General features: G+C 44.4%; 1 protein-coding gene across 7 annotated transcripts in view; it reads right to left on the bottom strand.

Annotated features, from left to right (window-relative positions):
* Positions 1-1,049: 1,049 nt before the first annotated feature.
* Cntrl (centriolin) overlaps positions 1,050-11,127 on the bottom strand; it is an 88,355-nt gene continuing 78,277 nt past the window's right edge. For 3 of the 7 annotated variants that reach the window (XM_075985989.1, XM_075985988.1, XM_075985992.1), the window contains 10 exons: positions 10,614-10,687; positions 8,302-8,490; positions 7,672-7,897; positions 6,912-7,117; positions 5,704-5,844; positions 3,999-4,262; positions 3,770-3,832; positions 3,069-3,275; positions 1,734-1,803; positions 1,308-1,442 (listed from right to left, as the gene is read on the bottom strand). In XM_075985989.1, the coding sequence (XP_075842104.1) occupies positions 1,750-1,803; positions 3,069-3,275; positions 3,770-3,832; positions 3,999-4,262; positions 5,704-5,844; positions 6,912-7,117; positions 7,672-7,897; positions 8,302-8,490; positions 10,614-10,687 (1,424 nt within the window). In that variant the 3' untranslated portion in view covers positions 1,308-1,442; positions 1,734-1,749. Of the gene's footprint in view, positions 1,443-1,732; positions 1,804-3,068; positions 3,276-3,769; positions 3,833-3,998; positions 4,263-5,703; positions 5,845-6,911; positions 7,118-7,671; positions 7,898-8,301; positions 8,491-10,613; positions 10,688-11,127 lie in introns of those variants that run through there. The other 4 variants (XM_075985986.1, XM_075985991.1, XM_075985990.1 and 1 more) reach the window with 4 other exon arrangements.

The raw sequence follows: 11,127 nt of genomic DNA, 5'->3' as shown, positions 1-11,127 counted from the left end.
GTCAGTGGTGGTCACATTGTACTAGTAAAAGGTTATACAGGTTTCTTTAGAAAGATGTCCTTTTGGAACTGGCAAGTTTTTGGTGTATGCAGTGGATCAAACCTAGGACTTTGCACATACAAGGCAAACATTATGCCATTGACTTACATCTGTGGAAGGGCATTTTTGAAATCAGGTGTTTTGGTTCATACATTTGTTACCTCACTTTCTCAATAAGCTTATTGAGACTTTTTTTTTTTTGCCTGTACGTCTGTTTTAAATGTGGCTTTAAAAGAAATAGATGGTTTAAGATCCTTCACCATAAACAGAAAAACAAAACAAAATCCAGATAGTTCCCATTCCTACTTATATGGAAGTAGAGATGAAGGACATATGACAGTTACTTGGTCCAGGCCCAGAAAACTGTGTTCCCAGACCTTGTCCATAATTGTGATTAGCCCATGCCTTTAAGCATTTTGCAAAGATGTAAAGTGAAAGGAGAACAGGAATACAGAAAATATATGTTGGAAATACATGCCTTCTGGAACATACTGTGCAGTAAGTAAGTAAGGTGTGACTCCCATTATCTCTGTTATAATTGTATTTACTCCGCATCGTAATGGTTCAACTGTAGCCAGACAGCTTAATGAGAATATATATTCCTTATTGTGAGGGGCTGTTGGGCAGTGCTGACTATGGCTCAAAGGCTGTCCAGTCACCAACATCTTTAGGATGGTTAGAGCCACACAGCTTTGACAGGGTTGGTTGGTCATTTCTAAAGAGATGTAGCGATCACAGTTGAGCTGTTAGAGTGCTTAAAGGTAGACATTTATCACCAGAGCTGAGTCTCCAGAATACAGTCTTGATGTTTTCCACCAGAGAATTACTATTTTAATAGGCTAAAGAAAAGCAGTCTTAAGTGCAGCATTTTCCCGATGGAGACTTCTGAAGAAGGAAACACTCACTGCTAAGAAGATCAGGTAAAGATGTGAAAAAGGTTGGAAGATGTCATTGTCATAACCTGATGGCTTACCAAAGAATGCTCTTGTGAAATGTCAAACAACAGACCCAAGTTGGCTGTACCGTTTATTTTCATATTAAAAATAATTTTGGCCAGAATCTGAAAATAACTTATTAAGCCTTAGGGCTCCTAGTACATTCTTTTTTTCATGGTAACTAGGCATACCAGTTATGGACTCAGGAAGAACAAAAACTTTCCAAGGCTGGGGGAGAAAAATATTCTGGTTTAGACTTTATACATCTAGTCCCATAGGTACATGTAATTTACAAAAACTTCAGTGTAAACAGTACAAACACGAACTACAATGCATTCTCAGAGTCTTTGATTCACAGGATCTTGGTAATATATTGATATTCCAATTAGAAAGTGAGGTAGGAGAGTAGTTGTTCCCTCTTAAGCTCACACAAGACCATATTCCTGACCTCGGCTGAGGCTTCTTTTCCTACAGTAAGAAGAAGCAGAATTAACCCTCTTTAGCAGGACAAGGCTGTAGAGAATATGGTTGGTGTGATGACTGCTAAAGTAGCTTGCTGAAGGACCTTTGGAACCTATTCTGTAGTGACGGGGACTGAATCTGGGGATTTATATGTGCTAGGCCAGGGCTCTACCATTAAGCCCAGTTTCTAGCCCCAAAATATAAGATAAACTTTACGAAATACTAAAAGGTGATTAGTTCTTTCCTGGAGCTGCCACCTAACAAATCTTCCAGTTAAATGTAGGGCTGTTAACATACCCTGCAAGCAGGAAACTCAGCGGTGGTAACTGTGTGGTTCTAATGGACCTTGCAGAACTTGGAAGGAGCTCTGAGAAAAATGAAAAACAGTTTTAAGCACAGAAGCCAGCCCCCAACCCCAGCCCAATTCAAGGCTTCATCTCTCACTGGCCCAGATGACAGCCCCAGACTGAAACAGTGCCTACAACTCACCTGTACCTCTTATGTAGAGCCCTTCAAAGCTCATGTATTTTTTTGTACCACAGCCTCAGGTTCTTACTAAGCACTTAACTGAGTCCATTAAGTTCTGGAGGGCCTTTACCTGACTCGTCTCCACTACAGGTGTTAAGGTAATCTTACTAAAGACTCAGTCCTGCTGCTCATTAGTTTTGTGACTCATAAGCTATTTGCCCTCCTTAGGCCAATTAAAGAAGCAACTGTCTTTGGACATTCCTTGTGTTTTACACTTGGGACACACTGCTTTCTGGTAAAGGTAGGTTAGCCTGTATGTCCTGATTTGTCCTTTGCTATGTCCTTACCTGTCATCTACCATTTTATATAGTACCTTACCTACATAAAGGGACAAAATGTACCTTCCAGGATGTAAAAATTAAATGGGATATTGATTGTACTGTGTTTAGCATGTTGAGCCTGGAAATGGAAGCCATTTTCTGCTCATCAATAATGTGCTACTGTTGGCCTGTTCCATGAGTTACTTTATATTCTTGTTAAGTGGTTATTAAGTCCCACACAGAAACCCTTGTGAGATCCAGAGTTTATAGTAGACAGTGAAGAGGTCTACATTCAAATGTCTTTTGAGAATTGGGCACCACCTAAAACCCAGGGAAACCCAGACTTGACCTCACAGGTCAAAGTTTTTACTTCTAAAAATGTGTTACAGCTTTTTTGCCTGCATGTAAATATCTGCACTATTTGGGTGTCTGGTGCTTGTGGAGAAAAGGGTGTTAGGTCCTCTGGAACTAGAGTAACAACAGATGATTGAGAGCCACCATGTGAGTGCTGGGAACTTAGTCCAGATCCTCTGGAAGAGCAGCCAGTGCTCTTAGCTGCTGAGCCATCTCTCCAGCACTGAAGGTCTAAGTTCTACATTGATCAAGTAGAAAATAAGGAAATCTAGAAGTCAAGGACACAAACTGACTGCATTTCTCCTGGGTCATCCTATCCAGTTCTAGTTCACTGACTAAGCCACCAGCGTAGGTGCAAAACGATTAGGTAAACTTTCCCAGAGATTTCCAAGACAATTGACAGTGACATTAGATCCCACGTCTTGGATCACCAACCCCAAAGTTTTTAAGTATCTAGATGACACTAGACTCTTAAGTGTGTCCTTCTTACCTGACTTTGTCCAAATTGGGAGTCCTCCACAAGGAATGATTCTAGATGAGACAGACTAGGTGATGACGTTGAATCTACAGAGGTACTGGTGACCAGTTCTCCTAAAGCATCAACTTGTCTCCTCAGACTGTGTAAGGTGCCCTCTGTCTGCCGCTTCCCTTTGATTAACACTTCTGCTTGCTTAGACATACAGTGTCGAAGTTGAGCCTGAAAAGTGTTACCAGATACGGGATTTATACAAAAGAAATACACCTGAACTCAGCTTCATCTTTGATAAGCAAGTCTGACTTCAATAAACAGGAATGAGGGTGGGGCATTTTAGTCCTTGCATTGGGGAGCTGAGGCAGGAGAGCCCCAAGTTCAAGGCCACCCTATAGTTGTCCCATGGATGCATTTTATAGGTTAAAGAACACAACTGCACATCAGAATTGTGGACTGGACCGAGTACCCTTGCATGTGCTAGGCAAGTATGTACAACTGAGCTATATCCAAGGCCCTAGAATTCAAATGTTTTTTTTTTTTTTATTGATAGCTGTTTACTACTGTGTGATGTCAGCTTCTCTGAACTTATACAATGTGATCTTTAAACCTCTTGAGTGCTGCAAAATAGTGGACTGAGCAGTATGTGGACATGGGAACGCTTCTCCTGCCAAGTGCCAACTATCTCATATTGGCTATTTGTAATTTCTTAAAGAAGCAACCTTGAGTCGATCTTCACGGTGGCGCAGTCTCTCACGGAGCGCTTCTCCACGCCAGTGTTCATCCTTTTTCAGAAAGGAAAGAGATCAATGAGTCACCAACTGACACGAGTGGGAGCCTACCATCTTTCCCTCCTACCCTGGCACCCCAAAATCTGTTTTTAGCTTTCCTGGGGGAGGTGGGAACCAAACTATCACTGTGAAGCCCAGAGAAGAGCAGGACAAACTTTACCATGATGTGAACTTGGGAAAAGTTAGATTTTTCTTCAAAAAGTCTCTCATTCGTGGTAAATGGAAAGTTCTCTTTCAAGCTTTCCAGCTCTCCTAAGTTTTCGTTTCTTTCCAAAATAGCTGCTAGATCTGCTGGTAGTTCTGGAAGAAACTGGTTGAAATTCTTCAGACTGGTTCTGATTTCGTCTTTCACTTCTGACTTAAGTGTCCTCATTGCATCACTGATTTCTATTTGCCTTCTCTCCAAGTCTTTTTGGTTTGCCATCTAAAGAATGAATTGGAGTCAAACACCAGGCTGCTTAATGTGTCTTATATTGAAGGATCTACAGATACGGGACTGGCTCATTAGTAAAGTGCTTGCTTTGCAAGTGTAAGGACACACAGACTGGGCAAGGTGGGGAGGCAGAGACAGGTCAGTCTTTGGAACTCCTTGGCCAGCTTAGCTAACTAGTGAGCTTCTGGTTCAATGAGAGCCCCGTCTCAAGTCAGTAAGAGCAATTAGAGGAAGACACCAAGGGTCCTTCTGTCTTCTACATGAACCACTAAGTGTAAGCAACACCCATATCCAGACTATTTGTTACCCTAATACCACACATGCACACTTATGTCACACAATACCCTAATACCACACGTGTGCACACACCTACCACACAATACCCTAATACCACACAACACAGACCACACAATACCCTAACAACATACAGTAAGTAGTGTTCTTCTGTGGCCCATTTCAGTTCCTGCCTGACTTCCCTCTGTGATGGAGTGTGACTTGAGAGTTGTAGGGTAAAATAAACCCTTTCCTCCCCAAGTTGTTCTTGGTCATGGTGTTTATCACAGCAATAGAAACTCTAAAGATAGCAAGGTGGATGTCTTCTGAGGAATGACACCTGAGTTTGATCTCTGGCTTCCAGCTGTATGTGTACACATGTAAATTACACACATCAGTGCACGTGTGAGCACACATACACACCATAAAAAGTTGAGGGGTGGAGGGAGGTATTGGTCAGTCAATAAAGTACTTGGCTTGCAAGCATGAAAACTTGAGCTCAATACTCAGAATTCATATAATGTTGAGCATAGGGACACGTGTAATCCTAGTGCTGGAGAAGTGGAGGCAGGGCCTCCTTGGGGTTCCTGCCCAGCCAGTCTAGTCTAATAGGTGAGCTCCAGGACAAGGAACCCTGTCTAAAGAGACAGGGCTGGGTTTCCTGACAATGATACCCAAGGTGTACTCCAACTCCACACATGCATGGACCTGCACACTTAGGAGCCTGTGCCTGCACACCTATTTTTTAAAACAGTTGAGCTGTTTACCTCAGCAGGTAAAGTTAAGCCTTCCAACCTGAGTGGAACCCCTAAGACCCAGTAGAAAGGAGAGAACTGGCTCCCTCAAGTCTTCTGACCTCCACATGCTTGCCATAGTGTGTGTGTGTGTGGGGGGGGATGCACTCACACACAACACAAATGTCATTTTAAAAAAAGCTAACTGAAAATAATTTTAGAAGTATATTTTTAACCAATACCTTTTCCTTAAGTGAATGTCTAAATTTTAGTGCTGTAAAAGATTTAACTTACAGAATATTCTTAACAATAAACTTTTCACAACTCCCACATGCAACATATAAAGCCTGCCTGAGCCCTGGGGAGAGGTGTAATAGGCCCACATGGTGGCCCAGGCTGGCCAGGTGGGCTCTGGGGGTGAATACCTGTTTCTTGAGCTCCAGGTACTCATGCTGCATCTGGCTGAGCTCCTTCATGAGGCGTTTGGCCCGCTCATGGTTGTCCTGGGCTACCAGTTCAATTGTGGCCATTTCCTTTTGCATGCAGCTCTTCTCCTGTTTTTGTTCCTAGCACAGAGGGAGGCAAATTCTTTGTAGTCACTTATGGGCAGTTGTAGTTACTGGCTTCCACACTCACTAGCGTTGTAACCACCTCCGTTTCTACAGCTGCAGAATGGAGCTAAGTCTATCTGCATTCTGGGGGCAGGTGGGTGTAGTGTGGCCGGGAGAATCCCAAAGTTTGAACCTCGGATCTTTAGCACTATCTCTGACAAGTTACTTCCCCCTTTCCAGTCCGCTTTAATTATCTGAAATGGTAACAATATCATCATGGGTAATGTGTATGTGTGGGTTATTTTATTTACTTATGTATTTGTGAACAGGGTATTTAGCCACTATGTAGCTCTGGCTGACCTAGAACCTACCATGTAAGACTAGGCTGGCCTCAAACTCAGAAATCTTTGGCCTCTGGTTCTGAGTGCTGGGATTAAAGGTGTGTGCCACTGTGCCCAGATTAAATTTCAGACATCTAAATTCCATCACCTTGTCTAGTCCTAGGTGTAAGCACACACCGTCTGGGAAATGCATCCAGATTCCTTTCATACAGCAGATTCCACTACTCCCTGCAGAGAGCAGGGAGAACCCATTCTTCAGAAATCCACTGTGCTCATTGCTCTCAGTGATGTAATTATCCCTCCTCCAACCAACATACCTAGTTCAAGGGTAAAAGCGTGGTACACCGTACTTCCTGATTTTTGTATATCTGATAAAAGCCAGTGTTGACCAAAAAGGGCAGAATGCAGCTATACAAAGTTTCCTACCAACCCAACACCTGGCAGCCCACAGTGGGCTGAACACAGTGCACAGCTCTGTGGTGTGCTTATACTGTCCACAGGATGGCCCCCTGCTGGCAGCCAGAGCTGCTCTGGGGCTAATGACCAAGTCTCAGAAAAAAACTCACCTTGTGCTTCAATAATAAATTAGGATTAAATACACCAATAATTACCATTGGGTTAGGACCTGGGTTGATGAGTAATTTATTTTCTCTCCAGTGAAGCAGTGGATAAGTAAAATGTCTATGTCAATTCAATGTAAACCGATTGTTACTCTAGACTTCCAGGGTAGCAAATACTCACTAGAAGGTTTTTCTCTAGTTGGTTCCGCTGTATCTTCAATGCTTCCTTTAGGCCAGCCACCTGCTTCTCCGCCTTTTTCCTTTCTGTTAAGAACTGATTTCGCAGTAGGCTGAAATCTGCCCTCATAGCGTCTGCCTCTTTCTGCAGGGCCAACAGCTCACTTGATTTCTCCGTTAGCTGCTGTTCCCGTTCTGAAAGCTCCTGTTCTGGAATGTAAGCATGTTTAGTAGGTTTGGCCAGAGGCCCTGGAGCAGCTGTGGGCAGAGCTTTCTACCTCATGGACAGGTTGTCTTACAGTGGTGTTACCTACTCTGCTGTTTCCCTCTAGTACCTGGTTTTACAAGCCTGCCCCGACTCACTCCATGGGCTCAAGAAAGGCTCACCAAGAAAGCAAACTGATTCCAGAATGGATCCCTATTCTCAACCTTCAGTGCTGATACTGTATTTCTGAACAGCTGGGGTCAAATCCACCCCAGGTGCACAGCTCCCAAAATCTTGCCCTTGAGAGTCTAACTTCCTATTTTCCCACTCATCTTCCTGGATGATGAAGAAGGGCATGAAGAGACACTTTGGCCAGTTTTAGGGTCAAGCCTCACCAAAAGGACAAATTCCCCGACCTCCCTATGGCCTCAGCCATCTCTCACAGGGCTGCTGCCCTCCTTCAGCCTCCTTAGACGGGCCAGGGTCTGAGTCTTTCCACATACTTCACAAGATGAACAGAACAGCACTCCACCCTGTCACATCCCTGCAGGGTACTTACTGGCCTGGGATAGCGTCTTCTCCAGGCTCTCACTGCACCGCTCCTCTTCCTGCAGGGTCCTGAGGCGTCCTTCGGCCGCCGACACGTCTGTGAGCAGCTGCTCCAATTTGAGTTTCTGCTCTGTCAGCTCCTTCTCCAGCTGCTCTTGTTGCTGTATCAGGGTCACTTTACCAGCCTCTAGCTTCTGTTCCTCACTTTCTCTTTCCTTCTGGAGTTTTTGAAACATCTGAATAGAAAATCACCTTAGTCAGTCATATAGAAATAAGTGTCCCCGATGATCCTCAGAGAGATTCCAGTTCAAAACAAAGGAGAGAGAAGTCTGCAAGGGGAGAGGGGAGGCAGAGACGGACAGACAGACAGCGAGAAAAATTGCCAGTGCCTTTATAAAGATGAAGCAGGGTCTGGAAAGCCACCTGGCCACCATGAGAAGAGGATGCAAGGTGCTAATTTATTAGCATGTGGCCATTAAGATCTTTACAGGACCAATGCCTGAGACTGAACAGTCCATAACTTAGCCTAATCAGAGTCAGTCACCCAGGAGATGCACACAGGGTGGTCTGATCTTGGGTTAGGAGGTGGGAGACACGAAGCTCTCATGAAATGCAGAACACCCCCTTTTCTGTGCAGTACCGCTTCTTGCTGGTCTAGCTGGAGCTTGCTCTCTCTGATTTCATTCTGAAGTTCCTGAAGTTGCTGTTCTTTAGTCTCTGTCTCTTTCTGGCAGTTCTCAAACCTGGCAATCCATTTGCTGATGTCCTTCTGCAGCTGCCCCTGTTCACTGAGCAGAGCATTCTGGCGCTGGGTGGTGTGGAGCAGGTCCTTTAAACGAAAGAACACATTGGAACTCTTTACAAAGCCACTTCCTAAGGTGACCACATCCTTTACTCTCAGCAAACTTAACAGAGAAGTGCCCAGAACTCAGAGTTAAACCCCCGGCTTGCCTTCTCTCAGTGCCTACTTCACAAGGAAGATGGCAAGGGATGGCAAACCTCACTAAAGCTTCAGTTGCCCTGTCAACAAGATGGGGATAAACAGCACTCTGCAAAAACCTCAGGACTGCTAGGAAGACGAAGAGAAACTACAAACGAGGGCTAATCCTTTTGTTACTATCTGAAATCTTTAGACAGGTTCAAAACTTAGAACAAATTTGAAAGAGTTAGCTTTATATTTATTTATTTATTGGTTTTTTTCGAGACAGGGTTTCTCTGTGGTTTTGGAGCCTGTCGTGGAACTAGCTCTTGTAGACCAGGCTGGTCTCGAACTCACAGAGATCCACCTGCCTCTGCCTCCCGAGTGCTGGGATTAAAGGCGTGCGCCACCACCGCCCGGTGAGTTAGCTTTATTTTTAACACAGAAAAAAATTTAAGAATCTGACATGCAAAGATATTTTTTTTTTTGAGGGCTGGAGAGATGGCTCAGTGGTTAAGAGAAATGGCTGTTCTTTCAGAGGACCCAGGTTCAATTCCCAGTACCCACATAGCAGCTCACAACTGTAATCCCAGTTCCAGGGAGATCCAACAGACACACATGTAGTCAAAACACCGATGCACATAAAATAAAAACAAAAAAGATTTTTGAGCCAGGCCTCAATCCCAGCACTCGGGAGGCAAAGGCAGGTGGATTTCTGTGAGTTTGAGGCCAGTTCTGGTCTACAGAGCTTGTTCCAGTACAGGCTTGAAAGCAACAGAGAAAAATCCTGTCTTGAATACCCCCCAACAACAACAAAAAATTGTCTTAGAAGTTTTATGTTTTCGAAACACAGAATTCTAAAGGTAAAAGAAAAGAATTTAATGTTTCATCTAATTTCTTGAAGCCCTCTGAACCCTAAACTGTATGTAGTCCTGCTCTCACAGGCTGACACTGAGTGACCAAGGTCATCAGAAGCACAGGGTCACAAGCTGCACTAGTCGGCTCCTGACTGGATGGATGGCTCCAATTGACACCTGCTCTGCAGTTCTGTGAGCAGTCTCATGGGAGTGGGGAGAGCACCTGTGCCATAGGTCCCCATGTCCTGGTAGAGGCTTCTAGGAACTGCTGTTTGACTCTGGTCTAACTACTACCCTACTTCTTCCTAGCTTTGGGTCAACTTGAACCAAGTGCTAACACAGACCAGAGAACCATCCCAGGATCAAAGCCTTATTTGAAGGCAGTGCTGTGTAGGTAGATAGCCTTATGGAGCTGCGTAGGTAGATAGCCCTATGGAGCTGTGCAGGTGGCCCTATGGAGCTGCGTAGGTAGATAGCCCTATGGAGCTGTGTAGATGGCCCTATGGAGCTGTGCAGGTGGCCCGATGGAGCTGCGTAGGTAGATGGCCCTATGGAGCTGTGTAGATGGCCCTATGGAGCTGTGCAGGTGGCCCTATGGAGCTGCGTAGGTAGATAGCCCTATGGAGCTGTGCAGGTAGATGGCCCTATGGAGCTGCGTAGGTAGATAGCCCTATGGAGCTGTGTAGATGGCCCTATGGAGCTGTGCAGGTGGCCCTATGGAGCTGCGTAGGTAGATAGCCCTATGGAGCTGTGTAGGTAGATAGCCCTATGGAGCTGTGCAGGTGGCCCTATGGAGCTGCATAGGTAGATAGCCCTATGGAGCTGTGTAGGTAGATAGCCCTATGGAGCTGCGTAGGTAGATAGCCCTATGGAGCTGTGCAGGTGGCCCTATGGAGCTGCGTAGGTAGATAGCCCTATGGAGCTGTGTAGGTAGATAGCCCTATGGAGCTGCGTAGGTAGATAGCCCTATGGAGCTGTGTAGATGGCCCTATGGAGCTGTGCAGGTGGCCCGATGGAGCTGTGCAGGTAGATAGCCCGATGGAGCTGTGCAGGTAGCCCGATGGAGCTGTATAAGAGGCTATATGGTGTTGCGTATGGGGCCCTATGGTGCCATGTAAGGGGCATACAGTGCCGTAGTGCCAGCTGAAAGAAGTCAGTTATATTTGTGAACCTTACCTGCTTTGCTACGTTCAAATGGTCTTGGGTATTATCTAGTTCCTCCTGTAGCGAGTTTATGGCTTCCCGTTTATCTACAGAAACATTTTCATAAAATGTTATTTATACATATGCATACAGTTTTTCACTTGAACCTCCTCAAATTTCATCAGAACTAAATTTATATTTATTTCTGTTAAAACAATGACAATGCTACATTACCTTATTAAAGGGCAAAAGACATATACAACCTAGGTAGGGGTTTTCAAAGATTTCCATATTTTCATGTTTCAAGGAATTCATAAACACTTAGATAATAATGTTAGTTAAATTAGTGGTTTAAAAATGGGTGTACTGCACATTACTTCTGGAAATGTAAACCTGGCAAACTCTTTCATGAAGACAATGCATAGATAAAATTGGTATCTATTACTAGCTCTGCAATCTTTAGTAAACTGCAAGAAATTAAGCCTCAGTATCATTACCTATAAACAGATAATGGATAAAATACTGCTTTCTATGTCAAAAATGCTAC

The sequence above is a fragment of the Microtus pennsylvanicus genome, chromosome 9 (assembly GCF_037038515.1).
Source record: "Microtus pennsylvanicus isolate mMicPen1 chromosome 9, mMicPen1.hap1, whole genome shotgun sequence".
Lineage (NCBI taxonomy): Eukaryota > Metazoa > Chordata > Mammalia > Rodentia > Cricetidae > Microtus > Microtus pennsylvanicus.
The sequence above is the reverse complement of the archived record's forward strand: the minus strand, read 5'-3'. Positions and strand labels throughout refer to the sequence as shown.